The 22,618-nt window shown below is 44.6% G+C and overlaps 1 protein-coding gene across 10 annotated transcripts in view; it reads left to right on the forward strand.

The window, feature by feature from the left end:
• Positions 1-5,522: 5,522 nt before the first annotated feature.
• The window catches only part of MARK1 (microtubule affinity regulating kinase 1), a 51,654-nt gene continuing 34,558 nt past the window's right edge, over positions 5,523-22,618 (forward strand). For 5 of the 10 annotated variants that reach the window (XM_072331623.1, XM_072331620.1, XM_072331625.1 and 2 more), the window contains exon 1: positions 5,529-6,119. In XM_072331623.1, coding sequence (XP_072187724.1) covers positions 6,069-6,119 — 51 coding nt within the window. In that variant the 5' untranslated portion in view covers positions 5,529-6,068. Of the gene's footprint in view, positions 6,120-22,618 lie in introns of all 10 variants that reach the window. The other 5 variants (XR_011903051.1, XM_072331619.1, XM_072331622.1 and 2 more) reach the window with 3 other exon arrangements.

Here is a 22,618-nt window from a genome sequence, read left to right on the forward strand (position 1 = left end):
TAGATCTGAGTAGTGACCTAGATGTGAGAAGCAGCGGATCACCTAACAACACGATATACAAACATAATCCATTATCTTTGTCAAATGCAACGTTGCATTTCAGCCTACTTCAGGTATGTAATGACTGTGCTGTGGGCAAGGGTGAAAATAGCATGCTTGACACTGTGCATTAATATAATATGTCACAATGCTTAGCATATATACAGCACTGCTCATTTTCAGGACATGTAATATCATTCGAACCTCAAAAAGCTGTGAGATAGATCAGTACGTTGCTCTTTAAAAGATTACTTTTTCACCAAAGCTCACATGTAAGTGCATCACATGAAGGAACAAAGCATCTGTGGCCGGATTCTGATCAAATTACTTTGGTGAAAATATTAAGTGTCTTTGAAGTCAATGGAAAACTTCCAGCAATACAACCGAAATCAGAATTGGGATCCTATTTCTGCATGCCATAAAGCTGAACTGTTATTGGATAGCATGGCACATCTAAAAATAAACCAAGAGGTGTATTTTTAGCTCATTCTGGAAGTTGTGTTGACATTGTTTCTTTCTTCCCTGGCTAACTTAGAACATTAAATCCGACGCTGTGCTTCTTTTTTTGCCTTCTGTGTCTGCGTATCTGTTTCCATGCTGCCTCCTTTATTGGGCTGGGCAAGCAAGATGATTTGTTTGTGCAAGACAATGTGTTTGTGCAAAACAAGGAGTTTGTGCAGGATGATGTATTTGTGCAAGACAGCGTGTATGTGCAATGGCACTGGTTACAGACAAAGGCCCTGCAGGGTCTCTTCTCACAGCTCACGGTGAGATTTGCTTTTAACATGAATCTTAGGTGCCATGAAAATGCCCAGGATCAGACCTTATTGACAACAAGGCTCAGGGCAGAAATGTGTTTTCTTGCTAAATGCTATAAGCTTTTTGAAGGAGACCTCTAGAACCTTTCCCCTTTTACATCCATCACTGAAGCTGTGACAGGCAAGGTTATTGCCAGCTCTGGCTCAGCTGCCACTACAGGATGTCTGATGGCCTTTCTCTGCTCCTGATAACCTCTGAGCAGGCTGCACAAATTTCAGCCCAGCCTTTAGCCTGCTGTGAGATGCAGCCCATACAATTCATTGCTATATGCGGTTCTTTGCCGTTTTGTTCCACATACGAGTTCTGGAAGGGATAAAATTTGCTTTCTCTTGCGGGAGTAACTCATTCATTTCAACAGGCCATTGTGGTTTAACTGCTAGAAAGTCCAAGAATGCCTGTGTCAGATATTTCCTTCCAACATTTTACCCTATACTGTCATTTTGTCAATTATCTTTAAAGCTCTTCTGCCAATTTAATGCTGTCAGCAGAAAACAATGCTGGGATACTGCAGTTTTTTTTTTCAGGGGGAAGTGGAAAATAAAGTTCCCAAAATCTCAAGATGTTTGGAAATAGCTGAATGACTCAGTAAAAAAGGAAGCCCCGTCCACTCAGCAAGGTATCTTATCCAGATAAGCCAATCAAATCTTAACCAAACAAGATACTGAATAAGAAATAACAGTAAAATAAAAGCTGTCCTAAATAAGGAAATAAATTCACTCATACACACGCACACACATTTAAATCTCTCCATAAGAAGTTTAGCTAAAACCTTGAAGCAAAAAATAATCTTTACATCTTCTTCCATCTTCATTTCACCTTCTTTGATCAGCTTAAAGAGGGGGAGAGAAAGGAGTGCTGCAAGTGACCCCAGATTTGCTGAGGATTACACAGGGCCTTTGCAATTGATAAAGACCTCCCTGTTTTTAGAATAATTTATTGGATTAATTCATATCAAAACCCCAAATTATTCCTCAGTCAAAACAGGTTCTAGTTTGGATCTGAATGTTTCTGCATTTAAAATCTCCCATTGCACGGCTGCAGCACGGACCTTTGGAAAAAATTAGTTCCTGTGAGGGACAGCAGCTCCATTTAGGACACAGAGTTTATCGTTCCACAAAAACCACAGCACTGAACTCCACAGAGGGCAGATACAGAGTGAGAACATCTGTGACCACTTAGGTTAATTGCCTTTCCCAACTCTTCCCCCACTTCTGGGCCCTGATGGCCCCCTGAAGATCAATGGCAGGTCACCAGGCATCTTGTTGCAGGCATTCTGCCATCCTGCCCCATCTCCTGGGGTTATCTAAATCTGGTTTCAAGTCTGCCTTCAGAGGGTCCCACAGGGCTACTTACAGAGTCTGCTGTCTCTTTTGTCCCTGGCTTCCTCCGGAGAGCAACAGCCAGGGAAGCTTCTCTGCTTCACAACACTAACGTCGTGGCACATTATGTCTCCTGCAGTAGGTTCAGACACAGCTCTGAGAGGAGTCGTGCAAGTACCTGCTCTAAGTTGTTACTTTACTCTTAGCTTTCATAGCAAAAAAAGGCGTTACAGATAATTCAAATGCACTGTGATCTAAATATCCATTTATGCTGTTATCTTTTGCCAAAATATATTGTAGTTTTTCAGAAGAAAGTCCATGTTTCCATAAAATGCCTATCAAAAAAGCATGGTGACAGCGCTGATGCGTGGAAATGATTTGAGCCTTACCTCTTCTTCCATTTTACTGAGTCTAAACCCGACCTACACAAAAGAAAGGGAACTTTTTAAAAAGCAAGTTTGAAATCACTATTGAAACCCACCAAAGGGCAGCAGCAAATGAAAGCAAGCACTGAAGTTCATGCAATGACCGCTGCCCCAGGTCTCACTGCGGTTCTACCTCACCGCTACGGTGGCTTGCTAGCTTCCCTTCTGAAACTCTTCAGATGTGGGAAGTTGGCTGCAGCTGTAGAGACTGGAGGCGTCATGAGAAAGATGAGGTATCAAAGCTGCAGGAAACAATCGAAACTAGTTATTTTTAGGAATGGTTATGAAAGGCCGGAGCAGAGATCTTTAGCGATGTACAACCCTTTTATATCCTCTGTCTGTTTTTCAGCCTATCAGAGGTGTGCCCAGGGACAGGGAGAACCTCCTTGCCAACTGCGTCACACCGCCGACAACCAAGCAAGCTGCCCCGGCTTGCTTCTGAGGGATGCAGCTCTTTTTCAGGTAGCTGTCCTTCTGAAAGACTGATTTGCTAATACTGTTGTAGGCTCCCTTGAGATTTACAACAATAAGAAAGCATTGGGGATACGTTAAGCTTTTCACTGAAGTGTGCTTCCTCATGATTCCTAGGGCAAAATCAGAGTGCAACTAATAATGCATTTAAAAAAGTCGACATGCATGTAATTTCATCTTCTTGTGTGAAAGTAAATAATCCATGGAGCCTCGTACCTGTAGTTTGTAATGACCTCGGGAGTTGGAAATGAGCACAGAAATGAGTTGGGTCTTTCTCTTTTGCCTTTTTAAAAGCGAGGGTTGTTTCCCCTTTCCCAGCCACTGGGAATGTCACTGGACTGCCACGACTTCTCAAGCAGGATGGATTGTGGCTTAGCAACTTCATCCACCAGTCCCTCAGGACTGTCCTTTCTCAGGTCTTTCATTTCGTTTTTCAGAATATAGTAGATGTGCTGGCATAATTAAAGGCAATAATTTAGGTCTGTTTCATTCACATCTAAGTGACCAACTTTTCTTGTGTTATTTCTGAGCCTTCCTCTTTTGCTGCTGAGAACCAAATTAACAAAAAAAATTGTAGGGAAAATTTCATTTGACTTGTATCCCAAATTGCTCATAAAATTGTGGATGGAGTTCTGTTCGGGTGGTGGTAGAACCCTTCCAGCCCTGAATTTCAACCCAGTCACTCAATGCACACCGGAAAGCTCCCACACGGGAGCTGAGGAGACTGCAGTTTCCGTGCTCACCTGGGTGTGCAGCTCCCATCCAGCACATCCCTGCAAACACAAAGAGGGACTTGGCAGCAGCCAGTGGGCTTCCTGAAGGAGAAGGCACCTGGACCTGGTTTCCACAAGGCAGAAGGCAATGAGTCCACACTGTCCATGTGCCAAGAAGCTGGAGCTGACTCACTGCTGGATTCCCCTTGGGAGGGACAAGTGCTTGCAGAATTGACTGACATCTTCATTCCTTCACTAAGCAAAGTTGTCCAGTCATAAATGAAAGTGACGTTTCTGGGAAAAATACAGAGAACGAGCAATGGCAGAACAAGAGCGGTGCAGAAAACTCTGCATGACGGCGTGACCTTATTGCTTTGAAAGCTACAGATGATGACAGTAACAACTCCAGCCACAACAACTGCAGAGCAGGTCTGCAGATAACAAGAATTATTATATACTTTTAATATCTTCTGAACCAACACGCTCATACAACTTACTGACCAACACATACTCAAATGGCAAGGCAGGAAGTTTTTCTAAGCTTTCCCTCAGCCAGCGGTGCCAATGACTGCATTAAGAAGATGTTTGAGTGCACTGCTCTCCTCCTTGACCACAAGTGCACAGACAGATCCATACTGCGGTGGGCTGGCAGCAGGGAGAGGCAACCAAGGCAGGCTGTTGAGCCAGGCCCCATGCGCAGCCCCAGACACAGCCTTGTACTTATTTGGAATTAAAGTGAGCGCATTTTGATGAGCTAAGCAACCAAACTGGGTTAATAGCCAGTTTGTCAACAACTTGTTTTGGCTTGTTGACGAGACCATGGTTGTTCCCAGGAAAAAGAAGAACCCCAAAAGTCCCCTCACAGTGCCAGTAGCAAGCAAGGATTTGGGAGGCTCTGGGCTGAGGACTGGCTGGGCTCCAAACAGACACATCATGCATGCTCAGAGCAATGGGATGCTGAGTGCTCAGAAGGCCTGACCGTACTGCTATGCTAATGCAGCAGTGCTCTGTGTGTGTGTGTCAGTAACCAAGATGCTTTCCCAAACATCTGGAAAGCTCCAGTGTCCTCTGAGCTGCTCTGGGGGGCACTTTCCAAATGACACAACCAGCCAGACCGGAGCATCTTTATAGGTAATAAATAACAAAGTACTTCCTTTCACAAGTGCACGAGGGCATCCTGGTGATAGGTGTGCAGTGCATCAAGAGCACTCCAAAATGGTTTTCCAAAGAGACATGCCTGAGAAGACCAAGGATTGTTTGCTTAATTTATTAACACGTTTACAAACCCAGGTACAAAAGCCTCGACATACCACAGGGGAAGTACAGGCACATCAGTCTGTAGGTTCTGGTCGTGAGCTTTTCTACTTCTCCAGATTGAATTTGACGAAGGTTGGTTGGTTTTATAGTGAAAGCCGCTGTCACGTAAATACTTGCAACTACTCAAAGACAAAAAACGCGTGCATGTTTCTAATATTAAGCACATGAGGTCATCAGCGGAGTGCTCAAGGGCTGTGCGGGTCGGGCAGAGGGATGCGCTGCCCGGTCTTGCCGATCGGATTGCAGCTCCGCTCGGGCTGACTCAGAGGCACTCACACTCGACTTGCTTCACCCAGATGCTGACGCAGGCTTTTACAAGTCTCCACAAAGTCTGAGCGTGGACTTTCCCTAGGAATAAGCGAGGCACGGACAGGCATCACGCCCCTCGCCGGCCCGCCCCGCCTCCCTCGGGCCTCCTCCGTCGCCCCCCAACGCCGGCAGGCCGAGGGGCCCCGCCGAGGCAGCGCACAGCCGCCCCGGCCGCATCCCCGGGCTCACCGCCCCTCGGGGACGGCACCGCCGGCACGGCCCGCCCGCACCGCCCGGCGCTCCCTGCGTTGCGGGGCCGGGGGCGGGGAGGAGGAGGAGAGAGCCGGGGAAGGCAGCGCGGGGCAGCGGCCGCTGGAGGAGGGAGGAGTCGCCGCCACCGCCGCCGGATGCTGCGAGGAGGCGCCGCGGCCCCCCTGCGCTGCCGGCCGCTCACCTGAGCGGGCAGGAGGGCGGAGGAGGAGGAGCCGGCGGCCGAGCTGCGCGGAGCCCGGCGGCGGCGAGGCGGGCGGCAGCGCGGCGGGCGAGGCCATGGCGGCGGGCGCCTAGCGGGGCCGGCAGCGCGGCAGGAGGCCCGCGGCCCGCCCTGAGCGCCCCGCTGCCGGCGGGGACAGCCGGCGGCCTCCACCGCCCGGTCGCGGCCTACGACAGCGGGCGGCCTTCCCGAGCGCGCCGGGCGCGGCGCCGCGGCCCACAAGATGTCCACTCGTACGCCGCTGCCCACCGTCAACGAGCGGGACACGGAGAACGTGAGTGCCGCGTCGTGCCGGCCTCCCCGGCTTCCCCTTCCCGGCTCCGCCGCCCGCCCGCGCCTCGGGACGCTCCGCGCGGCGCTGCCCGGCCGGGCCTCCCGCTCCGCCCGGGACTGCTGGCACGCATTGTTCTGGCCGGGCCGGGCCGCCCTGCCCTTATATGTACTGAGCGCAGCCGGGCGGCCGGCCTCGGTGCTCCGCCGGGAGCGGCCTCGAGCCCTGCCTGTCTGCAGGCCGGCCTGCCCGCGGCTTGCGGGCTCCTCCGGCGCTGCGAGCTTGTGGGCTGCCGGCCGGCCGTACTGCTCTTTGTTTGGTCTGCACCTTGGAGATGAGCTCTCGCTTTCCTGTTGCTGTATTCCTTCCTCTGGTTTGCTTTGTGTTTTATCTGTGTTCTCGGCCTTGGTACCTCCCGAGTTGATTGTTTGGATCTTCCTTTGTGTTCTGCTTAAACATCTTTGCGCTCTTCCTCTGCTCCGCCCGGGCTGGATTGAAGCGTCGTGTTGTTCTCCATTGTAATGACCTTCCCGTGAAAAATAACCCATCTCTTGTCATGGTAGGCAGCATACCCAACCAGTCCTAAAGGCCTAGACAATGTCTGATCCTTTCCGCTGGTGGGAATTACTTAAGCGGGCACAGCATGGGAGGTGTGAAGGTGAGGGAACCAAGATTAGAAGAGTTATGTTTGGAATGCGTGCTTGATACCACTGGTTGCTTTTGGGAAAGAGAAGGTGCAGGAACGGTTCTATTAAATGTCTCACACGTGGTCCTACCCAGTTTCTAGTTGGGTAGAAGGCGATCAGTAGGAAACGAAGGGAGGTGGTGAGGTGGGTTGGAACAGCAAGAGGTGTTTGGGGGTTCTGGCCAGCATTAGGCCTCGCCTGTATAAGCCGAAGAAATTGTGTCTGCTTGATGGGTTATTGAATTATATGAAGTGGCTTTAGAAGGTGAAGGTAACAGAAATATGGTAATGTAGTTAAAGAACTGAAGGCTTTAATCTCAGTTGCTAAGTGGAAATTTAATTGACGAGGCAACATCAGCGTAGTTGCTAGTTGAAACATAAAGCAAGTAGGTGCACTTGGCCTCTCCTCAATATTTGTTCATGCGCTGTCTCTCCTCTGTTGGTGTCAGACTGGAAGCATGCAAGTCCTTGAGATGAAACGAGTGTTTAGATTCAATTAAATGACAAGATCCCTATTTGAGTGATATGTGTTACTTATGAGTTTCTATTTCAAATGCATATAGGAATGTAGAGGAGCGGTAGATGACAGAAGGAGATAAGAAATATTTATGCATCAACCCAGGAGCACAGTACACAAGACTTGCAAAGCACATTTACACAAGGCAAATGGAAAGGTTTTCAAACGTCATCAACTTCTGTGAAACGAGAACTTCAAGTGTTAGTAGTTCATTTAGGAAACATGCTGATTTTGAATGGCGTTTTGACAGCTAGATATAGGTAAGGATATATTCTCTCTTTTTCAGAGAGGGCATTGGGTTTTTAAAATCGGGTTCGTACAGGATATTGAAGTCTTCAGAATTGCACGTTTGCTACTGCAAATCTTGGTATAAGTCTGTAACCTAATACTAATGAATATAATCCTCTAGTCAGATAAACAGTAAAGAGCTGCTCAGCGGTGAGTTCCTAAATCTGCCCCAAGTAGTTCTGGTGCTGTTGTGAATGGGGTTCTAGAACATGGATCCAGGGAAGCCCATTGGGTGTTGTTGCTGGGCTCCCCAGCCTCAGGGCTAAAGTGAGGAATGTGGGGTGAAGGAGCTGGCCTGCTGGTTGCTTCAGAGCAGCAAAATCCCTTGGTTTAAAATGGACTCTCTCAGGGTGAGGTGAAACGCTTAATTTACACTTAATGTGCTTCCTCCTACTAATAAGCGCTAATGGACTGGAGAAGCATTTGTGCTGTCTGGATGCACAAAGGTTAGCTGGTAAGCACTGGTAACTGGGTGGTGAGACCTTGCAACTAAAGGGAGAAGTTGTTAGAAAGGGAGGGCTGGGAAAGCAGGAGCTAAAGAGCAGTGCGTTTTTTGCCTGGTGAACTAAATCCCCCTTTGTAGTGCCTATTTTCAATTCCCAAGCACTTGTATTAGCAGAGCTCTCAGAAGACATGCAGTTAACAGTGATCTTCCTTTCCCTCCGCCACGGCTGCCTCTCAGAAGTGTTGCTCCATTGTGCAGCTCTCAAGGGACAGATTGTAGCTCTGCATCCCGGAGAGAGCTGATTGATGGCTCTGAGTACAGACCTACTGGACGCGTCCAGCTGTGCTCTGCACATGGCCTGAGTTCGTTGCATGGAGTTACTGGGGCCTACGCGACCACTGCCACCCCTGCTCTCTTAGCAGCTGCCAGCAATGTTCCTTTAGAGAGAAAAAAATATATATACGTATATATATTTGTGTATATATTCCAGTGTACGCTTTTCTCTCAGTGAGTATGCAAGCATGTGTTCTGACATTGGAAAAATAAAGTCAGATATAGCACCTGTCATAAGAATATACGTGCTTTGAAGAGTTATGGGAGCTCCTGGCTGGATGTGTGAAAAGCAGGCATGTTTCCACCATTGTTTGTGCCTTGTGTGCCACAGCGCCCTCAGAAGGTAGCCCAGACGGGATGGGGTCCTGCAGCACATCAGCTGATAAGCTCTTATCAGCAAGATGGAGTGAAAGGTAAGAGGGCTGATGACAATGGGCAAACAACAGGTGGAGGGGAACGGTCGTTGTGGAACAGTCGGTATGTGTGTAACTGATAATCCCATGCTATATAAATTCACACCCATTTTTTCCCCTTTCCACTCTTCCTTTTATCAGCCGCTGCAATACTTCATTTTTTCTAACGCGTCGGTCCATAAGTGTTTTTCACTGGGAATTCTGTTTCTCTTTCACCAAAACTATGTTTGAAGAAACAAACTATAGTTGTCAAACATTTTTCTTATTGAATGGTCAGTTGGGAAAGTTGAGGGAAGTTGATGGGTGGAGGCAGCGCAGTAAAGATTATTTTTATGCCTATTATCAGCTTTTTGTTTTGTTTAAAGTGAAGGGTAATAGTAACGTTGAAAATAAGTGTTCTTCCGTGTTTTGATTTTGTATATGTAGCTATTTGCAGCTCGCTCTTGGTAGCGCTGTGTAGGCTGCTGAAGGTAGCGTGTCTGCATTCAAACAGTTGCAGTTGGGGTTAGTTTGGGTGAACGGAGCTTCCTATCTGCTGAGGCTGCAGGAGGAGAGGGATGGGAATCCGAGTTTGCGAGCTTGCAGCTCTTTTGTTTTCACTGAGTTGGGATTAAGGGGGGGTTTTGTGTTTTCCCCTATTATACTGTACAGTGATTAAATTTGGGAATGGCCTTCTTGAATTAAAGCAAAAGAAAAGTTTTGGTAATATATTCTCTTCAGTGTCTTTTGAGAGTTTTTGAGAGAAAAGCCACGTGGAGTGGGCTGTATACCACTTGTTTCAGGAAGGTTAATAAAAATGGGAACGCTGTAGCTTGCTGCCTCTGGCATAAATGTCTCCTAGTTTGGCATAAGAGTTTTGCTGAATTTGGTAGTGAAAGTGATTTGATCTTTTGAAGATACTACTGTCGTTTGTGGAGGTGTGACTGTGCTGTGACTGTGTTGTGGCATCATCTCTGCTGAGAAGGTTTAAGGCACTGTTCTGTGCCATGGTTCTGTGTTGGCCACAGAAGAAGCAACAACCAAGGCAAGAATGCTGGATGGCGATGCTGGGTGAGGAGGAATGTAGGAACCATCTGTCCTTTGGCTTACCTGGCTACTGCCTTATGAGTGTTACTAGATGTCATGGCAGAGGGGAGTCATGGGGAAGAATAGTATGGTGAGATGAGGTGGTGAGATCTGCATCTTCATGTAGGCAATTGCAGCAACATGCACAACTCATCTCAGGCTGGTCAGGAAAGGGGACATCTCAGGTGGCATCAAAAGCAGATATGGCAAAGGGTGCTGTCTGATAGCAGAGCCTAGAAGGCAGCTGCATTTCTGAAGGAAGCTAATTGAACAGGGCAAGAGAGGAGAGGATGGAATGGAGTGATAAGGTCGGGATAATAATAATAATTATACCATGTTTAATTTATTTCCTTTTTTTTTTTTCTTAGCCTGGATTTGCTTTTGCACAATAAGAACACATGGCTTTGATTTGGACAGAGGGGGCGTGGGAGAAAGTATCTGACAAGAATTCTTTCTTTCAGTGCCTTAAGCAGAAGGATGGCCTAGTTTCCAGGCCTTGTGGGTTCAAGAGTACAGCTGTATCTTTCTTATCCACAAGAGAAGGACTTTCGCAAACTGGAGAATGCCTGTGTTTTTTTCAGTATACAACGAATTTCCTTGGTCTTATGAACTCCATTAGGCCGTATGTTTGTTCACTTGGTAAAAACAAGGTATGTTCTCCCAGCCTGAAGTTTTCTGTTTCCTTTGTGCAGATTTTTTGTAAGCTTTTGGCTCAAGTCTTGAGCAAGCTCCTAAGTTGTGGGGAAAACACGTTTAGCTACAGCATAGAGCACAAAGGTGGGAGGGAGCAAGGTCCATTTTATTATGGAATGCATTAACCGTTTGGATTTAACCTTCTGGGTGAATCACAGGTGGGACAGGCAATGCACGTTTAGTTTCTTTTTCTTTCTCCCTTTTTGTAGAGAGAAATATTTTAGAGCAGATAAGCGTACTTAGCTAGCTTCATGCTTCACTGTTTTTCCTAGGTGTCATCAAAGAGCCCACGTTGGCAGAGTTTAGCAAGAGTTAATGTGGTTTGATGGCACTGCTTGTTTCGTTTCACACTCTGTGGGTTTCTGGAGGTAGCATTAGATTGTTTGTGGCTGCTGTTCTGAAAACTGTACGTACGTGGTCAGTGGATTTAAATGCATGATGAGAACAATGAGATTAAGTTGCAGCCAGCATCGGGTGGGGTGGGGGGGGGGGGGAGTCTTTACGTCATCCTGTCCTCAGCCTGCAGAATTGCTGTTTGTGTTAGTATGGCTTTTTGTTTTCTAACCCTGCACTTAGAATGTTTCGATCTTCAGTAAAGGTAGGGTTTGTTTTTTTCCATGGTACCTGATGATAATTGGAGATGAATGTTTCCACCATAACTGTGGTAAGCTACTGCTGTGACAGCTGCTGCTCTTGGGCAGAGGGAACTCCTGCTAATTTCTGCTATCAACAGCTTCAACACTAAGCAAAGTAATATTTCCTTTTTATTTCAAGTGCAAATAGTGGGATTTCTCTCAAATTATGTTCTTGATCAGCAGTCTGTATTTGCACATGCAGGGTTATTTTCTAGTTCCAGAATCTAGTGGAGACCTATCCTTAAGCTCTTGCTGACATCTAAGAAAACTTAACTTCAGTGCAGGTTCATTGAGGAACTGCTGTATAATTAGGACAGAGGTGGTCATACCGTTAATGTGGAGCTCAAAATCTCTGGGCCAAATAAAGCTCTGAAACAGAGTTGTTACAAACTGCCCTGTTAACACCTTGTGCAAACCCTTCAAGTGTTAGCATTGCAGAGCTAGCATTTTATCCATGCTGTTCAGATACTGTCTTTTAGGAGCTTCAACTTTTGTTTCCCTCTTTTCTTCTTTTCCCCATTTTGTTGTTGTTCACATACATGTATGTTTATGCCCCGTGCTGCCCTCTGGGTTAAGTATATGACATCTAATTTGCTGTAGACAATGGTGTGTTTCAAACTTCGCTTATTTGTGTTGTGGCTGTGACATGATGTATTATTTTGTTGTTGTTGGAAACACAATGCGTGCTTTCTGTGTTTGTCTGGAATTTCAGAATCACCATTTTTTTTCCCTTCATTTTATGACTTCAGTAATTCTTCTGGGTCTTCTTTCTTGAACGTTCGCTCTCCTCTAGGTAGTGGTGTGCTAACAACAAATGAGCTCCAGTTGGATACTTTCGAAAACAACTAAGCAAGCAGGAGAGCTCCATTGAAACATTCATATCCTTCAGTGTAATGAATATAACGCAGCTGAAATCTGAGTCAGTTTAACACTCAGTAGTAGGGATGCAGCTCGGGGGAGTTTTGATGGTCATCCTAGCAAAGCTGAGCTTAAAAATTCCAAGTGGCTCAGATGGTTTTGTTTGATCTTACTTTACCCAAGTAGTAACTGAAGATGCTCTAAGTAAAAACACCAACTTATACTGAATGCCGTATGTTCCTGTTCGTAGCAAGGCATGCGCACAGTTGCATTCAGCTGGGCTGCAATTAACCTTTCAGGCAACGAAGTGGATGTGCTCATGGAGCAGTGCCATGGTTTGGACTGTAATGCTCAATCAATAGAGTGTCCTGATGTAAAATCTAAAAGGATAGGCTTTTGGTGTGTCTGTGTAGAAAGTAAGGTTGTTACGCTGTTGTACAGGTCTCCATCTTATCAGGACTGCCACCATTAGGTTCTTGTAAATCATTGTGGAAAACAGACTTTCTGTTCTGCTAGAATAAATGTGTAGTTGGCGTGCCTTCAAATTTTCCTAATTCTGGTTTGTTTCTTTTCAATATGGATTCAGCAAAACTATTTTGGTTCTGTTCTCCTGCCGCCCCTATATTTGTGGGATACGTCAGGTGCAGACTGTGGGTGAAGCTGTGAGAAGTGGCCTGCACTAAACTGCCTTTTTAACATCAGTGCTGCTATGATGAAGATGACTTCTGTAAAGGTTCCTGCTGAGCTGCTTGAGATTTAAGTGCTTAATACCTGTGGCTCCTGGCTCTTTGTGTACAAACTGTTGCAGATTTGGGACATCTTATAGTAGTATAAATTGTTATAGAAACCAATGTTCATAATGGAATAATCCAGTGTGTTGTGGGAAAAAACAAGAGCTATTTTTTTTTCTAGAACAACAGTCCTGTTTTATGTTTAAACATGGAGCCCATGGAATTCACAAAAGTAGCAAATAAGACAAGCTAATCAGAGCAGAGGATGATAGCCAGAATGTGATAAATGTTAATAGATTCAACAACGCTGTATTTTAAGCAAATGCAGCTGTGACGTGGACAGCTTGGATTGCACAAACCAACTGTACTTTTCCCCCTTGAAATGCTGTAGTGCATCCATAATGGCACAGCCCAGTGAACACACAGAGCTGCTGGATAGCCCGTGGCACACTTTGGCAGGAGCGGGTAATGGAAATAATACTGGTGACAAAGTCTAATTGTTTTTATATTATAAAGCAATAGCGGTGCGTGATAACTAAAATCTCAAGCGGAGACAAAATTAGACGAGGTTTTTACATGCTATCTTCTATTAGATAGATGTGGTTGGAAAAAATAACCGAGCTTCTGGATGCAGCAGGCTCCAGCAGGGCTGGCTGGCAGGGCTGTGCCCCGGGCTCACCTGGTGGTAAAACCTGCAGCGCCTCTGCTCAGCTGCCGAGGGAGGGCCCATCCCGGCTGCTGGTGCAGCAAAGCACACACTCCGAGGTGAGCCAGCCTGAGTCACCCCGAGCCGCTGCTATTTTCAGCTCGGCGGAGGCTTGCCTCCTGCCTGCCTTCCTGCACTGCTGGTGGGTCTCATCTTTGCCATCTTAGGCAAATACATGAGGAAAAAATAGAAATAAAAGTAAGGAAAATGATTTTTTGCTTGTTTTCAAGCAGCCACCCTTTCCAAGTGGGAAAAGCCTCTTGATTGCAACCTTAATCTTAATGGTTATTATCTATGTACTTGGTCAGATTCATTTTAAACCTAGTGATAATCTCAAACCTGCTACCACAACAGCTTTCTTACACGCTTCCCAGTATCCATCTGAGATTCCCTTAGCCCATATTCGTTAAGTTGCTGGATGGTTACTACCTGTAAGCTCCAATTCTGCCACCTTCCTCCCCTCCCCCTTTGTTTTTCCCACATTTTGATTACTAAAGTGCTTTTGTACTTGGGCTTGCATAGCCACTGCCAACTTCCTTATGCTTCTCACCCTTTCTGGGACCACTTCCAGCTTTGCTCATGACATAACCCAAATCAATACAAAGCTTTACTAAAGCTATGTAGTTGTATCTCCTGTTTATCCTTCAAGTAACATCCTTTTGTTTGGATCCCAGGGAACATGTTTGTATAGGAATGGCCTGAATTGTCCAGTTAAAGGGAGCGAAAAAGTGCTTTGCTCTGTGTGGGCTGAGGGGAGTTGGTTTTGTTCTGGGGATTCTTTTTGGAGTTACAAGCAGGGAGGATTGTTACCACTTGAAATATTTGCCAGTTACAGACTTGACTGTCCCCACTCTGCATTTCCTTCCTTCCCCCTCCTCCCCTCTGCCCCCCCAGTAACATTACTGGGCTTTTTTCTCTAAACTGTCAGCTGAAAGTAACCAAGATTGTGATATGATTAGTCAGAAGGGATGCACGACTTTATGCTACCCTCTGTAGAGGGTTTTTTGTGATCTCCATTAACACATGAGGAATTTATTGTGAGAGCTGCAGAGCTGGGGGAGCTGAGTGTAGGAGATAGCACGGTATGCATAGCAGCAGTGTAAATTGCTTGTGCTTAAACAGTAAATATCTGAAATTCCTTTTGAGAGTGCCTGCTTGGCTGCAGTTGTATATAAGTATCTAATTCTTAGATGCTGCCGTCACTACTTAAAATAAGCACAAGCGTAGCTCAGAAATTCAGAGAATCTTGCACAATTAAGAAGAAGCTGAGTTTTGCCATGGAAATTACCTTGCCCTGTTAAATGCCACATTGAGCTTTTACAGAGGATGTAGTAGTTTCCCACAAATGGATTGTATGTGTAATGTTTTTATTCATCTCTATTCCAGATAGTATTATCGATTGGTGGTAATAGAATTCTGTAAAGCATTCCGGCTTTTGTTTAGTAAATTTCTTGCAACAAGAGTCGGATGTTCTTGCCTTTGCAGTTATCATAGCAGGGGCTGCGTACCTGCAGCTGCAAGAAAAGAATCAGGAAAATGTTGTTGTTTAGTGACGAGTTACAATAGTATTTTCTCCTAAAGGTCGGACTCCAAAAGGAGCAACTATTGTACTCATTTCACACTATGAGATGTGCACAGAAATATTAGCAGTGCTGTCTTTGAGCAGTCTGTACCAGGCATGTGTGCGCCTAACAGCTTTTCAAATCCTCATCTCTCAATTTGCTATGATGCAAACAAGGCTGGCTGCTTTTTAGACGTCTTTCTTCCAGCAATGGACAGATGATGCACACGAACAAAGAAAATGTGTGAGAGCGTTTCACAGTGCAACTCTTGCTCCATCTACTGCATAGCACAGAGAAATCTAATCTGCAGAAAGTCGGCGTGAGCAATTTGAGTTGATCTAATAAAGGTGCTGGAATGAGTTGATGCGAGGCGTCGTTATTGGAGAACGTATGGCTTATTGTGGTGCTTGTGAGCAGGCGGACAGAAATCTGATAACTCAACCTGTGCAAAGAAAAATATTCTGGTGAAATAAACTATATTGAAAGGTCCTTTCTAATAAAGCTAAATAAAGCTCTTCTTCCTTTTCTGATGAGAATCGTGGTACTGAAATGAAAATCAAAGTATTTTTCAAGCATTACAGGATACGTGTTTTTCTGTTGTTGTTTGTGTGTTTGTGTTTTGTTGGTTGGTTGTGTGACCTTTTGGGGAACTTCATGCTTTGGTGTTGCTGTCAGCTTTTTCACTATTGCTCATTAAATACATTTCCGGTAGTGTATAATGTTTTCTTGAAATAGAATTATTTTCAAACTGGGTGGTTCAGGACTTCTGCAGTAGCAAAGAAGATGCAAACTAGACTCATATCCATCTGTTTGTTCTAATTCCCATCGTGTAATAGTTACTAACCCAGAGAAGCTAAACTAAATACAGCAGTTGGCTATTGGACTAAAACTAGACCTGATAAAATGAAATATCAATAGTACATCATATGTTTTCCTAATATTATCTTGATTTAATTGAAGATATGTCCAAGACTGGCTCAGTGGGACGTGGACAGAAGAAAGCAGCAAGTGAAATGGGAGACGGAAAAATATGTTGACGGGTAGTACTGTCACCATATGAGTAACTTAACCATGGAGTTACGTTTTTACCCTGAGATCACTTTGAGGAAAGGGTAGAAGGCTGTGCCCAACTTTATGTCTGTCGTTGGGTGGTAGGAAGATGGCAGGAAATGAATGGATTCTTCGCTGGCTGCATGTTGAAGAAGATGGTGAACATGAGAGCTCTCGTTCCCGGAGAGTTTTGTTAATTTGGCAAGTTTAAGGAAAAGAAATACAGACTGAGTTTCATGGCCTGTGATGATTATTGATTACATGTTGTGTTTGGGGAGATTCACTGCAGCCTGACGGTGGGGGAGAGAGTATCACAGACTGACCCATCCTAAGGCTTGGGATGATACTGTGACTTCCATTTCCTGTATGTGTAAGGACAGTCCTGCTTAAAAAGTTTGGAGGACAGATTCCTATTTGCTGACACTGTCCTCAGGTTTGCGGGGCTTCTTTCCTGATGTTCTTTTCTGTAACGCTGAAAGAGTTGCTGCTAACAGTGAGTCAGAGGCCACCACTGCTGCCAGAGCTTACTTGCTGTCCCTTACCATCTAGATAGAGAAGTCTGGAAGTGCCTGACTTTGACAGCTTGCAGGCTGGGAGGAGGTTGGAAGACCATAGCTAAGGATCTGTGATTCCTCACCCACTGGCTGTCAAGGTCTGGAGAGAGAAAACTCTGGTTATTTTTTGTCATTTTTTTTTGTTGGATTGGCTGTTTGTGTTTCAATGTCTGTATTCATTTGGAATGCCTGTTAGCTTTTGTTCAGTCCCTTAGACAAAATTACTTACCTTCTTAAGCTTCATCTGTATATGTGTATACACACTCAAATAACATTATTTCTTCCAGTTTTTCATATCTCTTTATTTTAATGGACAGTAAATTCAGCGCCTGTTGTTTTTGTGATGTTTTTCCCTTCACTTCTTTTGCTGGCATGCTTAACACAGACTTTCGTTAGTTATGTTACTTCTTTTTCTTGAGTTTGCCTTTTGCATTTCTTTTCTATGCTTGCATATGACTTCTGTTTGTGGCTTGAATTCAGTACATTGACAGATGTCTGCGGTATGTGTCAGCCTGTTAATATTCATAATCTACTGTATCAGCCTGTTTAAAACTGTAAGGAAATATTTTTAGCCGTGTCACATACTTTGCAAAATCTTTGAGGAATATTGCTGTTGGTTGCTTTTCTTTCATGCCCCTTTCCCTCCCCCTGGATTTTGGTAGTTTGAGATGCTAAATAGCTGAAGCCCAAAGTTCATAACAAATGGTTGCCTGAGTGTAGAAAAAAGGGGCTCCAAGGAGCTGATCATCTGAGCACAGCTCAGCACATACACTGATAGTGAGATAGAAGCTGGTCAAAGGGGCAGTGTTTGGACTGCTTCAAGTTAAGCATAAACACGTGCAAGTTTGGGAATATATTTGTCAAGCTGAAGTGTGTTGTAGCATCACCCACATAGGGGTAAATAGTTACTACAGTCCAACCGGTTATGTGCTTTTTGATCTGATAATTAACAGTTCCATTAGAAACAGGGCAGAGTGCACCAAGCAACAGATTGCCTTCATTTTGCTTTGGCTTTTCTTTCAGTTCTCAGTGTTTCACTACACCTGCTACTTCAACTGTGTCGTGATTATCTTGCTATAGAGATCATAGTTTACCCTTAGAGAAGACCAGTGATTTTTAGCACTGTTCTTACAGCATTCCTTACTGTAACGGGGAATAACTCCATCTCCAGCCATCAGATCAGGCTCATCTAGACTGCAACTGGGACAAAACTGTTGTAATTTTCTAGGAGGGGCTTTGTCCATGGCAGAGGGTTGGAACTAGAGGATCTTTAAAAGGTCCCTTCCAGCCCAAGACATTTTTTCCTTCTCTGATAATGGAGTGCTCTTGAGTGCTCATTGGTAGGAGTGTCCTGCACCAGCTGGCCTGCTTCCTCCTTTTAGGTTGGTTTTCCTGGGCTGGGTTGCATATCCTTTGCTCTCTTCACATAGTCAAACTTTGTATCAATGCTCGTGAAAACAATGTGTCTGCATTATGCAGAGCCTGATTGAATCCTGGCTTAACTGTTGGAACTGCATCTCCTTGGCTGAAGGCTTCCAGAGTCCTCTGTTGACATCGGGAGGAGTTAGGAGGGCCAGGAGATATTAATGTGCTTGACAGATGAAGAAGCTGAGCTGGTGTCCTCTAGCACAGGGGTCTGTGAACATGCTCTCCTGACCTGGAGGGATTCATTGCCTCTACCATGAAGGCTGTAGCACCTGAGAACAGGCAGAAAATAGGCTATTCATCTGCTGTACATCCATGTAATTTTTTCTCTTTAATTCTCAAAATCAACAGGTTGCCCAACTACTTTTAGATATATTCGTGTTATATGAAAGGGAATTAGATGAGTCTCCATGCCCTTTAAATTAGAATTTTGAGAATTTACAAAGGAATATTGCAAAATCCTTCTCAGTATTGGAGATCTTCAATTGAGACACGGTTTAATGGAAATCACACAGCCCTGTGCTGCCCTATGATTTCTTTTGTAGGATGTCGTATTGCTATCAGATCAGATATCGTAATTGGCCATCTCATCGCTTTTCAGCAGGAGGCCGTACTTCAGAAAGTTAATAAAACCTTGAGGTGAAATGTTTTTATCACAATGAGACAGCAGTCCGTCTTGATGGATTCATCATTGGAGTAATACACTCATGGGAATGTAAGGACTCAGGTACACTGTCTAGCTTATGAGAAATACGTTTTCTGTTTCCTGTGATAGAAACGTTAAGTGTTTTACCCATGCATGTCATTTCTAAAGGTTAGCTTCTTAAGCAGGCATTGTATGCTCTTCCATCTCACCAAGCCTGTGTTCATGAACAAAACAAATCAGCAAGTCTCCTTTCTTTGTGGTGCTTTTAATCTGCTTTAGTTAATTTCTTTTTCCTCCAGTTCTTTTGACTCTTTGCTTTGGCTTAGTTGCTAACTGGTTGCTTTTTTGTGAGCGAGCCTTGCAGAGAAGATCTTGCTGCTCTTCTCATCATCTGGATGCAAGCCTCAGGCTTGCAGATTGTAGTTTGCAGAAACAGCCCTTTCCCCTCGGTTTTGAAGCTGGGTATTAAAGCATTTTCCATTTCTTGTACTCTTGCAAACACTTTGAGAAACTCCATGTGCCTGATGTGATCCTGAGCCTTAGGTTGTTTCATGTCTTTCTCCTCCTGCCTTTCATCAGGCCAGCTGAAAAATGGCCTGGCTGCATCATTTATAAGTGCAATAAAAGCTCTTGCCAGTTTCCCATGCCAGAAATTTCGCTTTCTGGTTGTGTTCCTGTTCATGTTTGGTTGGCTCCAATTAACTATCAGCATTAGCTTTTCATTTCATTTTGTACCGTGGAATATTTTGGAGCTAACTGTGGGTGCCTGGTGCCTGTGGGTGCTGGCAGGGGAGCTGAGAATGCTGTCTGCAGCTCGGTGCTGGCAGAAGATCTCCCAGAAGAAAGCAGAAGAGACTGGCAAAGCTTGAATGATCATCTCTGGAGAAAAGAGCAGCAGCTGGCAGGAAGCATTGGATGGTTTAAACGTGCCTAGGAGGCTGCAGAAGGAATGACTTGTCTCCTTCCTTCCCCCTTCGTCTTCTCTGCTAAAAGGATTCATGTTATGTTTCACCTGTGACATATGTTAACCATTTTATTTTGGAAGAAAAAAGGAGACTCTTTTGCTTGGTACAGCTTGACTGGAGCTTCTAGGGGTACAATGAATGATAAATAATTAAGAATTAATAAACACAACAAGATGTTAGGAAGAATTTTTTCCTCCCCTTGGCTGCACCTGTGGCTTATTGCAGCAGATTTTAGCTGTCCTGCCTTAACTTTTGTTGGGTTTGAGGCAGTGAGCTCAGTTGTTTTGCAGTAGCAATTAATGGAGAAGATAAGGGCTGGCTGTCCTGAATTAGCCCTGGAAGATGTTGTTTGTGTGTTTGAGATGAGTCAGGAGCGAAAGCGCCAGGTTGCAATAACAATGCCAATTTTGAGCACAATAAAACAAGCACAGGAAGGTGCTGCTCTATGCACCTGCTGCCAGCCTGCCTGGGGAAGCTTCCTGAAGGAGGGTGAGAAGCAGAGGCATTGCTGGTCTGCAAGGCCTAAAATGCTTTTCAGAGTTAAGGTGTCAGTTAATAAAATGCTTGCACGTGCTTGACTGCAAGCAGCTTTATTCAGACTTATTGTTTCTTACATCTGATGGCTTCAAGCTCTTCCAGAAGTTCATGCCTGGAACTCCTGCATGTTATGTAAATCAGATGTAAACAGAGAGATGCGCATGCGTGTGGTTGATTAGTTTCAGTGAGCACTGCTGGAAAGCCTGTGTGAGCAGGCCCAACATATGGGTACAAGGCAAAGATAAGCTCTTCACAATTTTGTGTCATTCTCTTCCACCATGCATTGGTATCCAATTAAAACATTCCGTGTGTTCTGTTTCCCTTACCGTATTTTTGTGGGGTTCTTTCTTGTTTGCTTTTGAGTTGTGTCCTGCGTGTTGTCCTGTTTCAGTGGAACAGGTTGATCGTTTCATTTCTTTTAGTAACAAAGTTCCTGTCACACGTTCACAGTCTAGTTTAGCTGCTGATGAGGAATTAAGAAAAGAATTCTGTGCACACACACACATTTTTGTCTTTTTAGTTATGCCATTCAGAGTACTTTCTTCTGTGTCCTATGCGGAACGTTAGGGTGGAACGTGCTCTGGGAATCCTTTGAATAAGATCAGAAGTGCTTTAGGAATTGTAGTGTGGCACGATGGTACTTGTGGCAAGAGTAAGCCGTGGTTTTGTGCAGGTGTGAGGTTTACCTGGAGTAACAGGGAATCCTCTTCTGGCAGTAGCTGAGGGATCGCATGCTGTCACCTGCAGCTCAGAGTTGCACCGCACCTCCCACTGTACCACAAGCTCTCCACAGGAGATGCTGAAGAAGCAGATCTGAACATCTGCGTTGGTTTCACGCTGAAGTTTGCCATGGCTTTTCAAAAAAAATCAACTCAACTAGTTTGGTTTGGTTGTTATTTAAGCAAAAGGGGAAAGAGGTGGTTTGTGAGAATCTCTTATGGAATGAATCAGTAGCTACAGACAGCAAGCTGTTAAAGTACAAAAACAAGCAGACATCCAGGATGTGACATCTCATCCTTCTCTTTTTCACCCTGCCCCCTTTGCATTAAAGCTGTTACAAGTCAGAGCTATAGAGAAGAAAGTTTCTGAGCCACTTAGAGTTCTCTCTCCGCACTGTTTCTTTGGATAATCTTGCAAAATATGACCGCTGTTACAAATACTTGTGTGTATGACGCATGCTTGAAAATGCTTGGGGTTATGAACGTGAAAATTGGCTGCAAGAAAGTGAAGTTGAGAGCAGGAGATAATATTGAGAGCAGAAATGTGATGCTGTGCCTTATCTAGCACTATGTGTTCTTTCTTCAGTTCTGTGGGTGACTGCACTGAGGAATTTGACTTGGGTAATTCAAGAAGGGGAAAATTCAGGACTAAGAAGTTTGCTTAACCTGATGAGGTATACTGCTAGGCATATTGATGTATGGAAGTTAGGTGCAGCTCCAGAGGACTGTCAAGGCCTTATGTGTTTAATTGAAAGAGAATGCGGTTTGGTGGCCAGAATAGTTTTAGGGACTTCTTAGGACTATTAGAATGGGTAAAATATTTGATGATGCAAGTTTAATTAAAGGATACAATCAGTGGGAATATATCCCAGTGGTAGCTAAACAATGGAAGGATGCTGAGTAAGTGCAGTAGAGAAGCACAGGCTTTATATCTACCATGACAGCTGTTTCCCATCATATAGATGTCAAGGTAAATTAAGATATCTCGAGAAATATCAGAATCCCTCACTAAAAACCCTTTCTAGGAATTGCAGGTTGTTAGTTAGAAATTGTTATTAGACGGTAGGGATTTGTACTTTTTATTAACAGCCCACTTGTTTCCAGCACCTTGACCAACTTCTCAGAGTTTAGAGGTGGTTGTTGTGAAGTGGCATTTTAAAATAGCCTCACAGTAGCTGATGCATAATGAATGGACGTATTGTAATGGACCAGAAATGTCTTAAAACTACTCAGTGGATATTGTATGCTTCTGTGGAAGTCAGCTTTAGTGCTGTTTGGAAGAAATCTCTGATATGCTGTTACGTGATCTAAGTTTTGTTGTGGGTTTTGTTTTTTGTTGTCTGTTTGATGTCTCAACTTTGTTGTATTTCTATTTCATTTAATGCTGATTTGCAGAAGCCAATGAGTTTCATCTGTAATTTCCCCTGTATTCCCCAACAACAGCGAGCAGTTTGTGTGAAAGAGAGGCTTATTTTAGAAATGCATATCGTTTCTGAATGAGCAGTGAATGTATGTGGCTCAGAACCTAAGATACTTAACCTTTTTTATGCATGTATTCTGAAATCCTGAGCCATAGCTGTGGAGAAGGCCTTACTATGCAGATAAGCTGTCTATGAGTTAAGGAGTTAGGAAGGAACATTTTCTGTCACAAAAGGACCAAAATCCAGGCTTAACA

This window comes from Excalfactoria chinensis, chromosome 3 (assembly GCF_039878825.1).
Source record: "Excalfactoria chinensis isolate bCotChi1 chromosome 3, bCotChi1.hap2, whole genome shotgun sequence".
NCBI classification, from domain to species: domain Eukaryota; kingdom Metazoa; phylum Chordata; class Aves; order Galliformes; family Phasianidae; genus Excalfactoria; species Excalfactoria chinensis.